The sequence below is a fragment of the Loxodonta africana genome, chromosome 18 (genome assembly GCF_030014295.1).
Source record: "Loxodonta africana isolate mLoxAfr1 chromosome 18, mLoxAfr1.hap2, whole genome shotgun sequence".
NCBI lineage: Eukaryota > Metazoa > Chordata > Mammalia > Proboscidea > Elephantidae > Loxodonta > Loxodonta africana.
The window spans coordinates 71,022,723-71,042,423 of NC_087359.1; the positions used below are offsets into that span (position 1 = coordinate 71,022,723).

A 19,701-nucleotide genomic window follows, 5' to 3' on the forward strand; every position below is an offset into this window, starting at 1 on the left:
GGTGCACTGGTGACCTTTAAGGGAGTAATAAACATAATGTGCCATCTAGCAGTTGTGTTCCCCTCTATAAATGCTTTAAGTGCTTTCACACATGGAGTGGGAAACCCTGCTGGGAAATAAACCTTTTTTTTCTCCTTTCTCTGTTAATAGCAGAGGTGCATCGAGGACCAGGGGCGCTCTCTCCACTGCATTCCTGAACCCTGGGGCAGGTGGAGTACACCCCCTGCAGATGCCCTTAGGAGGGCCTGACGGGTGTGCACTCAGCACTGAAGGGCTGAGCACATCCTGATCCAGGGCTGCAGGGCTGGCCTGTGGTTTGGAACCTGGGTGTGCGTGGGAACAGGCAGAGGGACTGTGGCCCAAGGGCACTGAACCCTGTGTCAGTACCAGAAGCTAGGATGGAGGACCTGGCCCAGCATGGACTGGGATAGGAATTTCCCAGGTTGGCTGCTATTCCGTCTCCAACTCTCCCTTTCTTGTTTTTTGGATGAGAAGCTTTGCCCTAATTTTGCTGGTCATTCTTGGGAGAGATAGGATGGTGCAAAACTCCCTAAACTGGAGAAGGGAGAAGTGACCTCCTCCTCCAATTCCATACACATCCCTTCTCTCATAGTCCTCACCACAGCCCTAGGAAGTTGAGATTATTACGAGAGGCAGTGCCTGGGTCATGAATGTCTGATTTACATACAACCTGTAGTTAAATCAACCCCCTTAAAGCCCATTATATTGAAAATTTGAGGTATGTACAATGGGTCATAATAAATGGGTGCTACTTTGCCACGTGCATCAAAACATTATTATTATTATTACTGTATTATTATGTTAAAGATGTTTAAGTGTATCTGGATTTGTTTCTTCAACGTTTTTATGGATAGAAAGGTACACTATATGCCATATACTAAGACAAACATTTGGCTAACTGAAGTTAGATATGTACTGATGTAGGCTAGGTTCTCTAATGAAGCAAAATCAGTGAATTATATATATTCCGGTGGCATAGTGGTTAAAAGGTAGGCAGTTCGAATCCACCAGGTACTCCTTGGAAACTATGGGGCAGTCAACTCTGTCTCATAGGGTCGCTATGAGACAGAATTGACTTGACAGCAACGGGTATATCTATAAAGAGAGAGGGAGATCTCAAGGAAATGGCTCATGTGGTTGTAAAGGCTGGCAAGTCCCAAGTCTGCAGGTCAGGTGTCAGATGTCAGGCTGGAGGCTTCTCCTGACTCAAGCAGCTGCAGGGACTGAGGAACCCATGATCCACAGGTCAGATGGCAGGCTTCTGGCTCTCTGCTGTGAAGGCTGATGAATTCAAGGTCGGCAGGTAAGATGGCAGGCTGCTGGCCCAAGTCTCAGGAACTGGAGGTCAGATGCTGACTAGCCAAATGCAGGATCCAAAGCAGAGCAAAAGCCAGCGAGTATTGCCAGAAAGTCCACATACACTGGATGTAGGCCACACCCCCAAGGAAACTGCCAAACCACTGAGAATCACGGCCCAGCCAAGTTGATACACAACCTAAACAATCATACGTACGTACAAATTTGACTCACAGGCAGATTTAGTAATGGAACGGAACTCGTTTGTAATCCAAAGACTGCCTGTATTCCCATTTGACAGATGAGCTTTGAGTTTAGCGGACTAGTTCAAGGTTTCATGTCTACTTTATATGCAGAAGCAGAGCTTGAGTCCTGTGGAAGAAAAATGCTATGGGGTCCTCACTTCACTATGAAGTAAAATCTTCCTTAGCCCATTCTCCTTTTTTTTTTTTTTTTCCTAATAAAACTGAGTTACACAGGCCTTGTGATACCAGAATTCCAGAGATGAGCCTTAAAAAAATACAAGTTTTCATGATTAACAAAAGGAGTTTCAGAAAGATACAACATTCCCTCTCTCCTGCAGATGTGGAGGGAGAGAGATCATTCTGACCCTGAAACTATGCCAAACGATCCAGTTGGACGTGGTATTAAATTACGGACTTTCTCAAGAAGATCAACTTGCTTCTCCTGCGCAAAATGGAGATTTGTACGAACATCTGCAACCATTACCAATTTGTTCTGTTTCCTGTTAACAGAAATATTCCCTTGCAGGGGTTACTTGAACAGAGAAATCTGTAAGTCTTCCAAGACTTCAGAAGGTGTCGCCATGCCTTATAAAAATCACCTCTATAAAAAACCTGTCATCCTGGTCGATTGCCCTGAAAATAATGTAGCAATTCCTATCTTGTCTAGTCCTTATCAGTTAAGATTCCTCCTTTAAATCCAAACAGGATGATGCGCACTTTGCTCTTTTTCCACCTGCATGGTGGAAAACAAAAGCAGAACAACTCTCAAATAATTTGAGTTTGTTTCATTTAAATGACAGCCCTGACCTGATCATAAGTCCAAAGCTCTTCCATTACACCACAGTTGCGAAGGGCACAACGTTAAGCATAACTAGTCATTTATTTTTCTTCTGTGGTTAGCTTTTACTTGTTTTCTATTTCTTCCGGTTGCTCTTTTCCTTATTATTTTGTAGGTACTCTTTTTAAAAATTACGTATTTTATCCTGTTTTATATTTTGCAAATTTTTCTCCGTGTCTGTCATCTCTTTTTATCTTTTATGTTATTATTTTCCATACAGATATTTTTCATTTTTAGAGAGCCAAACAGATTAATCTTTTCTCTTATGGCTTCATAGTTTCATATATTGCTTGGGAAGACTTTATTCCAAGATCATAAAAATCTAATGAGTTTCCCCAACACTTTTACAATTTTGTTGTTTGTTTAGGGAACAGGCTTTTTTTTCCAGATGGATAACCAATTGATCCAGCACCATTAATTGAATAATACATCCTCTCCCACTGTTTTTTCGTCATATTCTAAGTTCCTATAGCTACATGGGTCTGTTTCTGGAGTTTATTCACATGCTGACTTCGCTTGCTTTTCTTTAGCAGGAGGCCACAGAAATGTGTATACATCTATTGTGAGTGTCCCACACCGCAGCTGATTAGAGAACAGATACATGTCGTTTCAAGGGGTTGCTTGAGATTCAGTTCTAGTCATTTGTTGCCGTTCTGAACGTGGGCTCAGTGTGGCCAGGTCATTTTTAATTCCAGGAAGTGCTAGACACTGATTTTTACATGAAATCTTCAGTTTTTAAAAATTTTTAAGGGGCTGGCAATTCATTTTTTAAATTAAAGAAAAAAAATTACGTGGACAAAATCCATTTGCAAGCTGAAACCAGTCCGTGGCGCAGCAGCCAGTGACCTCTAGTCCAGATGCTGTAATGTAACAGTGCAGAGTAGGGCTGAACTGGGTCCAAGCACCCACCCCTCTCTCCACTGCCAACACGAGAATGCAGAAGAGTGATGCAGCAGCCCCTGGAACCTTAGGTTACTTGTAGCCGCTCCCCTGGGAAAGAAAGTGGCATTGTGGCTCACCTCTCAGCCACATAAGTTTAAGATGTGGTTCCTGGTTTGCCGAGCAACCAGGAGGTCGTAGGTCAGCATGGGGGAAGGGGACAGTAACATCCTTGGTCAAGGGGGGCTTCCTAGACCCTGCTTGGCAGGGTTACAAAGGAGGCTAAAGGCTTGGAAGGGGAATGGAGAGTGAGGTGCTAGCCAAGGATAAGAGCAAGATTTTGGTACCTCAAAACAGGTGGGAAAGTGATGTCACCTCCTACCTAATGATGATGCAGCTTCTCTGGCTATTCTCCAACTCAACAGTTTAATCAGCGAAGCAATGGCAACAGAGATCTCCAACTTTCACATGGAGGCTAGGGTCTGCTAGGAGCACGGACAGCTCACACTGAGGACCTTCCAGTTTACGGAGAAAGCCCCTTTACCTGCATTACCTTACTTGTCTCTCACAATCCTGGGAGAGAGGCAGCACCAGGGCTGTTATTGCCTCTTACAGAAGAGGAAATGGCACCGGAGTGTGTCAGAATGGCTTTTAGATGGCTCGGGAATGTGCAAGGAGGAGACCTATATGGGACAGCAAAGGATCACAGGCCTCTTCTCTTTCTCTATGCCCACCTCTGCAGAATAATCTACTCACTCAACAAATGCTTATTAAGATACTTCCTATGGGCAGGCACTCTTCTAGGCCTTGGGAATGTAGCAGTACACAGGCCCTGAGCATCCTCCTTCCCTTTGGCTGAGTCAGCCATCTTTGCCCTGAACCATGACCCTAACCGGCCCTTGCCCTATTCCTCCCTGGCTGGAGCAGTGACCTTAGGTCAACTTCTGCATTTTGCTCCAGAGCCTTGGTTGTTTCCCCTGGCTCCTGGTCACTTCCTGGAATGCACTGTCCCATTCCAGGAACATAACATGCTTTTCTATGCTTGAGGCATAGACTACTGGTTGACTCAGACTCAGATCCCTGCCATGCCCTAATTCTGACCTACTTTTACATGTTTCATGAAGAGCCCACAACTCCCTGAGCATGCAATTCTGAGACCTGGGATGGCACATAGGTTCTCTCGAAGCAGGAAAATAGGGGCCAGCTGGTGATGTGGCCAGTCTCTAGGGCACCTGGGATCAACCTCTTTCCTTCTCATTTCTTGTCCTTCATTTACCTCTTTTCCTCTGATACTCCCACCTTTTGACGTATGTGTCTGAGGGCAGGAAGAGGCAGAGGAAAGAGTATGAATTAGGTATTTGTAGGGCAGTCTTACCAGCTCTACATTCATAAGACCCCATTAGTTCATGTTCTGCAGGCAAACGTATTCTTCTAATGACTGTAGTGGGTTGAATTGTGTCCCCTAAGACTTGCCCAATTCAGAACCCACAATATCTGCGAATGTGAACTTATTTGGAAAAAAGGTCTTTGCAGATGTAATTGAGGTAAGGATCTTGAGATGAGATCATCCCGGATTAGGGTGGGCCCTAAATCCAACGACGGGTGTCTTTATAAGAGACAGAAAAGGAGAAGACACCGAGAGACGCAGGGGAGAAGAGCAGTGAAGAGGGATGGGCAGATGGAGGCAGAGATTGGAGTCATGCTGCTACAAGCCAACGAATGGCAAGAACTGCTGACAGCTACCAGAAGCTGGGAGAGAGGCATGAAATGGATTCTCGCTCAGAGTTTCCAGAAGGAATCAACCCTGCCAACATCTTAATTTCAAACTTCTGGTCTCCAACACTGTGAGAGAATAAATTTCCTGTTCTAAGTCACAGGTTTGTGGCAGCCCTAGGAAGCTAACACAGACCTGGTCTTGCTTTTCCCCTTTGCACCAGGGATGCCACTGGCAAGCTGACCTGAGGGTGCAGCCTTTGTTCCTTTTCCTGTGGCCTTTGGTCACAGTTCTCAGGAGGCCTTACAAAGCCCAGAGGGACACCTGTGAATGCCCACTCAGTAGGGGCCTATTCAGCAGCAGAGGAGACCTGGGCTCCTTCTAAGGTGCTGGGCTCTGTTGCTTCAGGAGTGGGATTAATGTCCTCACCTGTATCAGATCTGTCTGCTCCAACCTCAGCTCTTTCTTCCTGTCTCATCAAACGCTGTTTTCTAGTTGTTCTTCAGCAATATCTAGCTCTTCCTCTGTTTGTAAAATGGACGCAGTTTCCTGGGGCAAATTTGAGGAATATAGCCCCAATGTGACTTTACATTGTCTCACAGACTTTGGTGCAAGGAAACGTTGAAGACCTGATTCCCCACCATCGGCATGAATCAAAGGACTTCGGTCCAGTGATGTGAATGGTTACTCTGCATCCGGGCACTCATTGTGTTCTGTACATCCTCGTTTCACTGCTCCTTGGAGCCCTGGCCTTAGCCAGTGTGGTATTGACTAGAGACAATATTTAGATCTGGCCATACCTCACTGACCTCATTAACCTGGTTTGTGAACTCTATGCCACTGTTAGATTCTAACACTCTGGGTGTACCAAGAATTATGAAGATATCCAATAAGACACTGACTACCTCATGGACTTGTCTAGCTTTCAATGGTCATAAAATAATAAATGTGGTTAAGTGATCCTGGTAACATAAAATAAACTTGAACTCGGCATTGGCATTTGACTGCACGTCAAGTATTTCAACTTGGCATCTAGAGTTAACGTCTTTAAGAGTTGTGGAGTTGGGCACAAGACCTTTCTTGGGCACTGGGTTCTTCTGGTGGCACTGTTTATACAGAGTCAGATACAAGACAATGACTTCTTTGGTGACATTCCCATATTTTCCTTGTAGCTCCTTGAGCATGCAGGTCCACCCACCATGTCCAATATTGAGATGCGTTTCATGAAGAGCATCAAATAACTCCTTATGTAAACACTGTACTCGGTCTCATTCGCCACAGGAGCCTCTGTTAGCTTCTCTGTGCCTTGTACAGAGATCACATCATATTTTGCTGCATGGCGATAATCACGTGATGACCTCTTTCCCTTTCCCTTAGCTTCTCTGACTTTATTGTTTGAAAGTACTTTTCCTTGAAAAATACCTTACTGTTGTAACTTTGCTTTCCACTAACTTTGTTACACTTGTAACACATTTTTCTCTCACGTTTCTTATTTTCATCTCCATTTCACTCGCATTTGAAACACCGGATGAGTCATTTGCGGCTCTCTGTGGCATCCTGGAGAACTGCAAGAAGGATCCTAAGAAAGGGAGAAAGAGATCAGAACAAAGCTAAATTCACTGACAATTCCATTTGGAAGGCTTGTCCTCTGAGGTTCCCCAGAGTCTTAGCTGCCTAGTGCTGCTATAACAGATATGCCACAAGCGGGTGGCTGTAACAAACAGAAATTTATTTTCTCACAGTTTAGGAGGCTAGAAGTCTGAATTCTGAGCGCCAGCTCTAGGGAAAGGCTTTCTCTCTCTGTGGCTCTGGAGGAAAGTCCTTATCTCTTCTGAGTTTCTGCTACCCGGCGATCTTCATGTGGCTCGGCTTCTCTCTTCCCTGCTTCTCTTTCTTGCTTGTCCTAATCTGCTCTTTTTATATCTTGTAAGAGACTGACTCAAAACACACTCTACAGTAATCCTGACTCATTAACATGACAAAGACTTCCGTTCCCAAATGGGATTATATCCACAGGCAGAGAGGTTAGGATTTACAACACATATTTTGGGGGGATACAATTCAATCTGTAACACTCATTAATCCTGTCACCTGGACTTTGAAGGTTATATGGAAGAAAAGATAATAGAAGTAATAGTATAGGGCAACTAGAAAACCAACTAACCAAACCGGTTACGGCTGAGTTGATTCTGACTCATACCGACCCTACAGGACAGAGTAGGATTGCCCCACAGGATTTCTAAGGCTGTAATCTTTATAGGAGAAGACTTCCAGATCTGATAGGTTCTAAATGCCAAGCGCTTAATCACTGTGCCACTGGCTCTAGCACAATCCAAAACCAGAGCATGCCAACAGAATTTGAAGAAAATCAGTATGTAGTAATTTTAGACTTCAGGCAAAAAGAATAACTAAACCATTAGTTCATACAGCATTACCTAATTAACTGCTCTTTAATTAAAATAGGAGTGAGGATAAATGGATATCCCGAAGGCGAGTAATCCATCCTCAGTTTCTTCGAAATAAATGGGACAATTTTGCTAGAAGATACCACATAATAATAGCAAACTCTTAGTGAGCACCAACCAAAAACATTGCCGCCACTGAGCTGATTCCGACTCGTGACGACCCGACGTGTTAGAGCAGAACTGCTCTGTGGGGTTTCCTTGGCAGCAATCTTTTCTGAAACAGACCACCAGGCCTTTCTTCCATGGTGTCACTGGGTGGGTTTGAACCACCAACCTTTAGGTTAGTAGTCGAATGCAAACCGTTTGCAGCACCCAGGGGCTTGCTGTTTAGCTTTTCCATGTCAACACGATGACTTTCTTGTGGCTGAAGAGTCAGTCTTCTCTTCAGGGGAATCAAGAAGAAAGTGGCTGGGGTATTTTTAAATGAGTTTTTGCCTGACAATTGTACACAGGATTAATACATGTAGATCTGGAGTCCTTCCCCTGTGGGGCCACATTCTCCTAACTGTCCAGCATTTTGTCTCTGTAGTAGTCCTTCTGAGAGCCTCTCAAATACTTCAATCTTGGGTCACACCCTCAAATGTCCTTGTTTCCTCAAACACCATTGTCTGTTGTCACGGGGATCATTTTGTCTCGGGTCCTGAGCTAAAGAGCAGCTTCAGCAGGACTGGGGAGGAAACAGAACAGGGTTCCAGAAATCAAGGTATATCAGCAACAAAGACTAAATGTGATCGTGGTATTGAGGGGGACTTATACCCAACAAGATGAGGCCAGCTTCCTGGGTGAAGAGGTTTTGCCTTCCTGGGAGGTCTGTGGGCCTAGCGTGCTTTGACACTGACTGGTCCAGAGCCCACGTATTTCTAGAATAAAGCAGAGTGTTCAAGTGTACTTGAGCACTCCAAGTGCTGGGAGACCCTTTCAGGTACAGGTTTGAGGGCTCTCAATAGAGGCAGCAGGGTCTACAAAGAAATATGTCTGGAGATTATCAAGCCACAAAGAGATAGTCCAAATGGAGTCCTCGCTCCACCAAGATAGTGTCTAAACAGGAATTCCTTAGAACAACTCCAGGATGGTGATGAGGCCAGGGGAAAACTTCATAGGATGATTGCAGGAATTCCTAGAATCTTAAGAAGATAAGATTCCCAGGGTCCCAGTCATCAGATGCAGAGCTGAGGGGTAGGGAAGAATTCTGAGCAGCAGAAAAAGATGGAAAAATTTCAAAACTCTGAGCAAGAGTCTTAGTTAATTAAACTGGACCTGCTTTCAAGTCCTAAAGGTCCTCCACTAAAAAGGCTTCAAATTCCCTTGCTCAGCATAAGTGGTTAACCATGGAATATTCTGATTCTAAGGTACTACTGACTGCAAAACCATTTACGACGATTTTCTTTTGCGAGGAAACACAGAGACTCTACATTAAATGAATGTATTGAGGCGAACATATTGAACATATTCAAAGTTAAAATGTGGGGAAAAAAATGCATTTCAGAGTTCAAGCAAGAGTATGTTTGCAAAATGCTCTTTATTTTAACCTGAGTTCATGATCCTCAGTGCAAACTGACATATTAAATGCTCTGCAGCAGACAAAGGAAGTTTGTTTCATGCACTTTCATTCATTTTGACATAGGACTTTGTTTTCCGAGGAATACCTACTATCATCCCACAGTTCCAGTGGTCCTCAAAAAACAATCAAAACGACGAGGTATGCAACGGGATCCAGGAAGAGCACCTTTCAGACTCCTGGCTGAAACCAGTATCTCTCAGAAATTGAGTGGCTGCACTGGCTGCTATTTGAAGTCCTTCAGGTGACTCCATAGGAAGGAGAAGCCACATCTCCATCCTACAAAAAATGGAAGAAGACAGGCTAGAAAAAAAGTTATACTTAACAGAGGCAAAATGTCAGTCTTCGGTATGAGATACGGTCCTTACTATACTCTGACAATCTAAAGCAGAGCCACGTGTGGCAAACAGACCTCTTTTGTTTGGTCCACTGTTTCTATTTTAATTTGAATGGTTTACCAACATTTACAGATTGGGAGATTTTATATAAAGATCTAGATTTTTGGCTTCTCCTGAAAAATGGGAAGATCTGGCCACACTGGGAGCATTCCTGTCTGGCAATGAATGGCCCGAGCGCAGAGGCAACAGCTCCTGATAGCTGCAGCCTGCTCTCTTCCAGGTCTTCTGACCTGCCCATCCCTGTAGAAATCTGAGTTTTCAACATTTGTTCTAAAACAATATGAAAGATATGTGGCCCTAATTCAATTAGTTTCCTGGTGTGATCTGCACTGGTGCGGTAGGAGCTTGGCTGGAGAAAACTAGAAGACATCTCCAAAACCAGGTTTCCTCTCTTCCTCACCCATCTGGGAGCCTTTCCTTTGGCTGTTCCCTATCTGGAATGTCTGTCCTTCCATCAGTCTCAAATTGGTGTCCTTCCTGATGTGTTCAGTAACTCCAGCCGACTGCTATCTCTTTCTGCTTTCAGCATCTACAAAACATACTACCTGCACGCACATTTGAGCACTTTGCTTTAAATTCTGAGTTCGCTGATTCAGGTGGGTATAAATCTTCATTCTTTAGAAAGCAGGGGCTGAGACTTCCACCTAGCTATATATCTCCTTGAAGGACCTCCAGAGTACAGAGCTGAGCAGAAAGATGCTCAAAGGACATTAGTCACTTTGCTTAAACCAAAAATCCCAAACCCTTTGCCGCCCACTCAATGTCAACTCATAGCGACCCTGTAAGACAAAGCAAACTGCCCCATAGGGTTTTCAAGGAGTGGCTGGTGGATTCGAACTTCCGGCCTTTCGGTCAGCAGCTAGGCTCTTAACCACTGCCTCACCAGTTTTATTTTTATTATTAGCAAGGCACTACAGAGGTCTGATAAGAGTCTAGGCTTCGGACTTCAATTTCTGACTCTACCATGCAGTGTGTGACTAATTAAGCAAATCACTTCACTGTTTTAAGAAGACTTCGGTTCCACCATCTACAAAATGGGGAGAATACTAGCCTACATCCCAATGGGTTGCTGTGAAGATTAAACCAAAGTGCAGATACTCAGTGGCGCTCACTTCGCCGCACGCACCTTTCCCAACACACAGAAACTCCCGCTTGTTCCTGAACACCTGGTTCGGGCAGCAGTTCCTCCGAGGATTTCCCAGCCGGACTTCCGCAGAGTCTGCTCCCACCCCCTCACGCCCACTCCAACACCGGGCTATTGGCCACCTCCGCGCTCCGGCTTGGGGCCCAGGGAGCCGGCCGGAGGTGAGGGTGGGTGTGGCGGGGACCACGACCCCGGTGGTCAGCAGAGACAGTGGAGAGACCCGTAAAGTGCTCACGATGCGCCAGGGGCCAGTGTCGGCGGAGCCGCCACCCACTACCCGCACCCAGCGCCACCACCTCACCTCCCGCCCGCGCCCGGCTCCGCCGGAAGCCGCTCCGCGCCCGGCCGGAAGCCCCGCCCCGCGGAGGGGCCGCCCGCCGACAGCGCGGGAACGGGGAAACCTGTCTTCCGGACTCCGGGGCTGCCGGCTGGTTGGTGCGTGTCCCGCGCGCGGACCCCACGTTTTTAGGGATATCACCGAGCTGCCCGAGTGCGGCACAGGTGGGTGGCCTCGGCTTAACACTTCAGCTCAAACCTTCCGCCGCAAATTGGCGGCTTTTCCCCACATTGTTGCAAAGCCCTACCACCGTTTACCGCTCACTCTTTGATAATCTGCCTTTTTAATAACCCAGAGTGAGGAAGTAAAGGGGCGGGGGCCACAAACTCGTCACTGTCCAGTTGATTCCGACTCAGCCATCCTATAGGAGAGTAGAACTACCCCATAGGGCTTCCAAAGGGGCGGGCAGGTGGTTAAAGCAACACCATTTTCCTCAGTCCTGTGGACCGGTCAAAGGACACAGCTAGCATTTTAGTTCATTGTAGCTCAGATTGCAACCTAGAGTTCAGTTGTCTAAAAGGCACTCATCCAACACCAAAGCAAGCATCAAGATGGTAAAGGGTGCTCAGGGGGGCGCTGGAGAACCTGGGGCGTCTCACTGTGTATCAGGAGTAGCTTAATGCAGTGGTCCAATGTTACTGGACAGTCACAGCAGCTGCCCTGATTGTTCCACCCTGAGCATGATTTGTTACTCTAAGAGCTGACAAAAAAAAACAAAAAAGCAGCAGGAAAGGGGCAGGTATGTTTTTGTTGACAAGTATTTATAAAACCTGTTGTGGTCCAGCTGACAAGCATCTAGGGATTACCTATCCAATGGCTACAACACCAAACATTTATGTAAATTAACTGTTCGAAAAAAATAAAATTAAAAAATCACCACCCCACCAGTCCTGATACTTAAACAGTATTCTTCATTAGCAGACTCAAGCAAACAAGATAAACGTGACCAGCCTCCAACCAGCAAATGTCTCCCGAGCTTCCCTTTCCAAATCCAAAGAGCCTGAACTGAACCAACAGTAACTAGCTCCAAAGCACCACACGTAACAGAAAGGTGCTTCGTTTCTGCAGTTTTTAATGGAAGTTGTAGGTAAGATTATTTCACTCCTGCATCTTCTCAATTGTTTCTTCCTTGTATTTGCCCTTTTCCTTTCCTACTTGACGAGATTTGGCTTTACGTTCGAGGATCTTTTTGCGGTCTTTGTCCAGTTTGAGTCTAGTGATAACCACCTACAGAAAAAACAGGACACATTTCCAAGCTTTAAACAATGACTGTACACAGAACACATGGGCCCAACATTGAATTCCACTTCTCAAAAACTGGGGTAGTGGATGCTAGATACTAAATGATAATTTAATTCAAAAGTACTAGAAATGATTCTTTGGCCCCCAAATTAAACCTCACTTAAATGTTTACTAGTCTCTACTGTCATGAAACTTATAGTTAAACATGGGGAGACAGAAAACTAAGTGAAACAAAAAAAAAGTGAAATACTCTTTTTAATTGCTGAGAAGTCGATTCCAACTCAGTGGCCCCATGTGTGCAGAGGACTGCTCCATAAGGTTTTCACGGCTGTGACTGTTCAGAATGAGACTGCCAGGCCCTTCTACTGATGTTACTTCTGGGCTGTCAAGAGCTTAACTGTTTGTGCCACCCAGGGCTGTGATACAGAAACAAATATGGCAATGTGGGGAGGCTGAGGACTGGAGAGACAAGTGATTTTAGACAGAGTGATCAAGAAAGGCCCTATTGATGAGGCTAATTTGAACAAACACCCAAAGGGGTAAATTATCTGGGCTAAGAATCCCAGAGAGAACCAAAAATGACACAGGTCCAGAGGCAGTACAGTTTTGTAGGTTTCTCAAACTTGTGTGTATATAGGAATCAACGGGAAGAATTTGTCACAAACTCCCAAACTCTGTTTTAGGAGGTTTTGGAACCAAGACTTTGCAATTCTATCAAGTTGCCAAGTGATGATGCTAAATGGCAGACACAATGAGTGTGACCAGAGCATGGAGAGAGCAGAGCGGTGTAAAATGATGTCAGAGAAGTGGCTGGTGAGGGGAGACCACGCGAGGTCTTGTAGGCCATTCTAAGAACTTAGGATTTTACTGACAAGAAGTCACTGGAATGTTCTGAGTAGAAGACCAATACGATCTGATTTTTGTTTAAAAGGAAACATGGCAGCTGTGTTTAAGGTGAGAGGAATGGCTGGAATCTGGATAGTGACAGTGATGGTAAGAAGCAGACCAGTTTCTGAATATAATGTGACATTAGAGTCAACAGGTTTTACTGACTGATGTGAGTGTGAAATAAAACGAAAAAAGGTGTCTTTGGCCTGAGCAACTGGGAGGGTAGAGCTGCCACACACCCTGGAAGGCTATGTGAGGGACAGGTGCAAGGATAAAATCAGGAACGGGAACGTATCAGGTCTGAGATACCAATTAGATATCCAAGTTGAAATGCAAAACAGACAACTCAATATTGAGCCTGGAGTTCAGGGGAAAAAGTCTGGGTTGGAATCATCAGCTTGTAGATATTTAAAGTCATGAGGCTAGAATAAGAGATGAAAATTGGTGACCATGACCAGTCCCTTTATTGGCACTAAATCTTTATTTAAATTTATTCATAATTTAAAAAACTTACAGCAAATGTCAGCTTTTTTTTTTTAAATACAGGGAGAAATTAGAGACAGTGCTATCAAGTCAGAGGCTACTTAACTGCCAACAATTCAACCTCGAGAGAATTCACATAAAATCCAGGGGAGGCCATGTGCTGCCCCAGGAATCTGACCAGATTTTCTGTCTTGGACACTATCACTATCCATGGGATTTTAGTATCTGAGCTTCAGTATCCCCGTCCGTAAATGGCTTAATCCCTACTTCCCAAGGTTATAAAGATTAAAGGAGGTGGCAGGTCTAAAGTGCCAGGCTCAGTGTAGCGTTCAACATGAATCATCTTTTACAGTCTTTTTCTCCGAGTAACCATGCCTTCCCGCAGTTGTGGAATACCCTCACAATAGCTGACTACGATCTTTAATCTCAACACTGTCTCAACTACAACTTTGCCACTTGTGCCACAATTTACCATTTTGTTACACTAGTTATTAAGTCAGATACTACCCCTACTTACTCATTCTGTTGAATACAGAGTACCAGTTTTACTTCATCTTAAAATACCCCATCTCCTAGATTTTAAGACATGTCAGTTGCTAGATGACCAGTTTATTAACACTGATGAAAATGTATATTAAACATACATACAGGCCAAATGTCAAAGGTACCTTGATTTCAGGAACATTCAAAGTACTACTGTTGTCATTAAGGAGCCCTGGTGGCTCAGTGGTTAAGAGCTCGGCTACCAACGAAGAAGCTGGCAGTGTGAACCCACGAGGCTGCTCCGCGGGAGAAAGATTTAGCAGTCTGCTTCCATGAAGGTTACAGCCTCGGAAACCGCGCTGGGCAGTTCTGCTCCACCCTTTAGGGTCGCCATTAGTTGGAATCGATGCTATGGCAGTGGGTTTGTCACCGGCTGCCACTGAGTAAGCCAGACGGACAGAAACCCTACTACACAACGGAATCACAAGTTTGTGATCCACAGGGTTTTAATTAGCTAATTTTTGGAAGCAGATCACCAGGCCTTTCTTCCTAGTCTAGAAGCTCTGATGAAACCTGTTCAGCAATACCCAAGCCTCCACTGACAGGAGGGTAGTGGCTGCGCAGGAGGTGCGCTGGCTAGGAATCAGACCCAGGTCTCCGCACGAAAGGCAAGAATTCTGCTGTCGAAGCACCAGTGCCCTCTAAGGTACTACTGCTGTTTGCTGCTGCCAAATCGATTTACGCTCATAGTAACCCCACGTGACAGGGAACGGCAGAGGAGCCTTGGTGGCTCAGTAGTTAAGTACTCAGGTGCTAAACCAAAAGCGCAGCAGTTTGAACAAAATAGCTGCTCCACAGAATAAAAACGTGGCACTCTGCTTCCATAAAATTACAGCCTCGGAAACCCTACAGGGCAGTTCTAGTCTGTCCTACAGGGTCACTGTGTTGAAATCGATTGGACGGCAACAGGTCTTTCTCCCGTGAAGCTGCTGAGTGGGTCTGAACCACCAACCCTTCGGGTACAGCCAAGAGCTTAAACCGTTGTGCCATCAGGGTTCCTGAAGGTACTATTAGAATTGAGAAAATACAGTATTTGCTCTAATATACGGTTTCTGACACATCTTAATTCAGGGGTATTACTAAGATTGTAAATTATGTATATTTGTCAACAATAATTGCCCAATTTCCTTGTCATCTTTAAAATATTTAAAAAAACACCTACCTTGCTGGGGTGAATGCCCACGTGGACAGTTGTGCCATTAGCTTTATCTCGCTGCACCCGTTCAATGTAGATGACGTATTTCTTCCTATAAACCTGCACTACTTTGCCAATTTGCTGACCTTTGTAGTGTCCTCGCACAACCTGGGGGCAGATTTAAAAATAATGGAAACACGGGATAAACGAACAAGATTAACTTTGTAAATCAGAAAAACCTGCCAATAAATCACACCCTCTTTTAAATCTACAGTGATGGGCAGTGCATCCCTGTAACTGATGGTTCACCAGCAGCAGTGGGCTTGTTACGAAAGGTTAAAAGCTAAACCCACCTTGGGCTTCTGAACTTTGTAGGAAACTTGACAACGAGGAACAAGCTACAAGTATTTAACTCACAATCCATTACAGTCCAACCCAGTGTCAAAAAGTGTGTGGCAACAAATAATTTTCCTTAAGGTCAACTAACATAGTTCCTACGCAAGAGCCCTAGTGGTCCTCAGCTTGTCATGATTCAATCCAAAGCATTTCTACAGATGTTTCTTTCCAGAATTTGAACTTTTCTTGCAATAAGATATGTTGAAAACAGAGAAGACTGCCTCCCAAATCTTTTAGCCAGAGTACAACAGAGACCAGTGGCTGTTTAACCACACTGCTCCTATTTGGGTTTCATTTGATTTAAACAGCATTAAAAAAAACCCAAACCCACTGCCAGCGAGTCCTTTCTGACCCATAGTGACTCTACAGGACAGAGTAAACTACCCCATAAAATTTCCAAGGCTGAAATTTTTATGGAAGCAGATTGTCACATCTTTCTCATATGGAGTGGCTGCTGAGTTCAAACTACTGATCTTTCAGTTAGCAGTCGAGTGCCAAACCACTGTACCAACCAGGGCTCCTTATAAAATAATACCGGTGATTTGCTAACTACTTATGGAGACTATCCAAATTCTTTAATCACTAGTTGCAGGTTACAGCTAAGAAACATGCCTAGAAATTTTTACTTAAACACATCTGACAGTTGTATTTACTCATAAACAATTGTATGAAACTATGGTTCAATTAGAGTTTCTGAGCAATTCTGTTTACTGGCCCTCTGATGGCTGAAGGAATCCCACAAAAGATAATCAACTGAAGAGTCAGGTTCTGATTCTGAGCCATCTTTCTTGTTCTTTCATTTAATCACAGCTGCATCTGGTGCTTGGGCTATTTGATTTTCACCAAAGGGTAAGGTGAAATAAGAACTGAAAAGCAGCATACTTTTTTTTCTTCCCTGGCTCAACTCCTCTTGCATTCCGGTTCCGGGCGCAAAGGTCTCGGACACTTCACTCTCAGAATGCAACCCCTTTTCTAAAAAATTTTCTTGCAGCAAGAAATTGGCTTAAGGATTTAAAGGGCTCTCCAGCTACATGAAAAAGCGGAAACGCACTGGGGTACGTACCTGAACTTCATCATCCTTTCGGATGGGCATGGACCGAACATTGTATTTCTGTCTCAGCTCCTTGGAAAGAGGGGAAGACATAATCTTCCTGCGAATGTGGGAAGGTGCATTGAAATGCCTTTTGCGGTTTTTGCTCCGGTCAGAAGTCACAAAGGGATTGAACTTCATTTTGGCTAAGTAAAGTGAAAAGATTTATAAGCCTTCAAGTCGTCAAAAATCTCATTCAATTTCAAAGAAGCCCAGAATTTCAACCTGAAAGTTTAGCACAGACAGTCATGTTCTTTAATTCTATGAAAAACTGCTTGACTTTAATGGCCTGTTCACTGAAGCCTGAAATTTAAAAAATTTGCTTTACTGGGACATTTTTTATATTTGCCTACAGGATAAAGATTTTCCCATTAACAGCACATTTTCTAGTTACTAAGCTGTGCTTACAGTCTTAAAAATCCTTGCGCACTGCGTGAAAGTGAGTTAAGAACGGACTTCTAAATATTCCTGCTTAATTAGGGCACAGCAGACCGGCAACTCAACTATTCAAACATAAAGTCACCCTTTAAATGGACCAATCAAAGTTACTCTTTTATGGCCTTGCGGGTACATATTTAGCCCCCTCCAAAATGAACGAACCAAGTCCCTCCGCCCCGAACCTGGAAAGTCCTGCATAGTTTTCTCGGATCCAAAAGCCATCCGATGGGCGAGCGCGGTTTGGAAGTTCCATGAATGCTTTACCAAGAAGTTATTTCAAGGCCATTCTTTCGGAACTACACCGCCGAGACGTGACTCCATCCCGACAGGCCCCCTCCCCCAGTTTCTGAGTCCCAACACTCCTGGTCTTGCCTCCCCTCCCCAGCCCGGTGACTCCTGATCTAGGGGGAAAATGGGCCGAGGCCATCCCGGCCCCCTTATTCGGCTTCTATTTGGCCACCGGGAAAGTCTCGGGGTCCCCGGGGGCCAGGATCACCGGAGCCGGGAAGGGATGGCAGCGGATTACACGCGCTTTGCCGGCGAGTCCTCACCCGCAGCCGCTTCAGCGATGGCCGCAAAAGGGAAAAGAGCTGCCAGCCGCTTCCGGGTCTGTAAGTTTCCGTGAGATCTCGCGAGATCGAAACCGCTGGCAGCGAACGGAGCGCGGAGTTTGAATGCTAAGAAGAAGCTGGGAAACGGGCTGGTGAGTGGTGTCACCTAGTGGCTCGGAGGGCAACGGCGAGGGACTGCAAAACTCCCGCCTCCAGGTGCCTGGTGTCTCCTTCCGGAGGTCTGGGCTCTGCCGCTGAGGCCTCTGGGAAGGGTCCTCCCAGGACGAATGGCGAGGACCGCTCAGCGTTTGGCCGCTCCGGTGAGAGACGAGGGGCCCCAGTGGACCACCTCGCCCCGGCGCCCCCTTAGCCCGGAAAGGGCAGGTCCTCCTTTTGGCCGTCAGGTGGCGCCGGAGTCCGGCTGACCGGTCGCTGGGGTGACGCCGACAGCACCATCTTTGCCCCGCGCCTTTTCTGGAGCTCCAGCTGGGGGCCGGCCGCCGACCCCACAGCTCACGCCGCCGGGGCCCCCGCCCGACCCTCGGGTCCGGAGACCTGGGGCCACCGATCCGCCCCGTATCCCACGGGAGTAGGTCGGAATCCTCATTTCTAACGAGCTTCCAGGTGATGCCAGCGGTGCTGGGCCGAGACCGAAGGAGCCGGACGTGGAGGAAGACTTCCTGAGTTATCCTGCCAGTTCTCATTGCTTTTCGGATCGGGTGGAAGGAGGGCATCATGCTCTGCTGCGAATGGATTCTGAGGCGGTCTGCAGGGCTCGGTCAACTCCCCCAGCATGTCCTGCCGCGCTCCTCCTAGGAGATGGAGTTCTGTTGAGTGAATAATACAAGTGTCATACTCATCCAAGGCTGTTTGCAGCTGTTTCTTCTCATTTTGAGTCGTGCCACATCAGCAAATGAAGGTCCCGAAAGGTTTACTCCATCCACCTCCTTAAGGTCGACTCTACTTTGAGGAGGCAGCTCTTCCCCAGTCGTCTTTTGAGTGCCTTCCTACCTGGGGGGCTCATCTGCCGGCACTACATCAGACAATGCTGCTATTCATAAAATTTTCACTGGCTGATTCTTTTCAGAAGTAGACTGCCGGGTCCTTCTTTCTAGTCTGTCTTAGTCTGGAAGCTCAGCTGAAACCTGTCCTCCATGGGTGACCCTGCTTCCAGCATCACAGCAGCACCTAAGCCCCCACAGTAGGACAAACTGACAGACACGTGGGGGATCGAAGACACACATTTCATAACAATACATAAGATGTGAACTTCCTGAATCCTAGGGGCTTTTTAAGTATATTAACTCCTTTAATCCACAAAGCAGCGCAGTACCGATCTGTGCTGATGGGTACAGATGGGGAAACTGAGCCACAGAGAAGCGAGGGAATCTTATGCAAGGTCACACAGCTAGTGTGTGATAGATCAGGAGATGAACCCATGCAAGGTGGCTCCCCAGCCCTTTCTGGTAACTGCTCTTTATATGATCTCAGTTTGTGGGAACCCACTGGGTCAAGCCAAAGAGTGAGAAACCATAGCTTTGAGGGCCTGGAGTAGAGTCAGTAAACATGTTTTCATGATTTCAAAACAGTTGTGTTGTTAAATATGCTGTGAAGGAAATAGCCCCAGGTTTTGTTCATAATTCAAAAATTCAGTGAGAAGTTCTCTGCTGCAACTGTTCTCAGCAAATGCTTATGGAGTGTCTTTGACTGGCCAGCCCTGAACTAGACCTTGGAGCTACAAAATGAAATAAGTCAAAGCTTCTGCCCACAGGAAGCTCATCATCTGAGAGACAGACATCAAAATCATCAGCCATATGACAAGTGTCCTCTGAGCCATCTGCACTCTTCACTGCTTGGGTTGTAGAAGAGAGCTCTGGAGTCAGGGAAGGCTTCTGGGGTGAGGTCACTGTGAGCTGAGTTCCGAAGATGTCAAATGAGCTCCACTAGGCAATGGGAATAACTCCCGGGAATAACTCGAGGGAATGCATGGAACAGGAGAAAGTCTCCGGGAACCAGAAGGAGGTCCTTGTGACTGGAGTG

At 45.8% G+C, this 19,701-nt stretch overlaps 1 protein-coding gene across 3 annotated transcripts; it reads right to left on the reverse strand.

The window, feature by feature from the left end:
- Positions 1 to 11,950: 11,950 nt before the first annotated feature.
- RPL26 (ribosomal protein L26) lies at positions 11,951 to 17,758 on the reverse strand. 3 transcript variants are annotated; one of them, XM_003416916.4, is made up of 4 exons: positions 17,662 to 17,758; positions 16,646 to 16,818; positions 15,214 to 15,354; positions 11,951 to 12,122 (listed from the first exon to the last, which is right to left on the reverse strand). In XM_003416916.4, exons 2-4 carry the CDS (start codon positions 16,811 to 16,813, stop codon positions 11,994 to 11,996), a joined length of 438 nt encoding a protein of 145 aa, XP_003416964.1. In that variant the 5' UTR covers positions 16,814 to 16,818; positions 17,662 to 17,758; the 3' UTR covers positions 11,951 to 11,993. The 3 variants fall into 3 exon arrangements, with proteins under 3 accessions (XP_003416964.1, XP_023412208.1, XP_023412207.1); XM_023556440.2 differs by having other exon boundaries at positions 17,607 to 17,715; XM_023556439.2 differs by lacking the exon at positions 17,662 to 17,758 and adding an exon at positions 17,293 to 17,423.
- Positions 17,759 to 19,701: the final 1,943 nt, after the last annotated feature.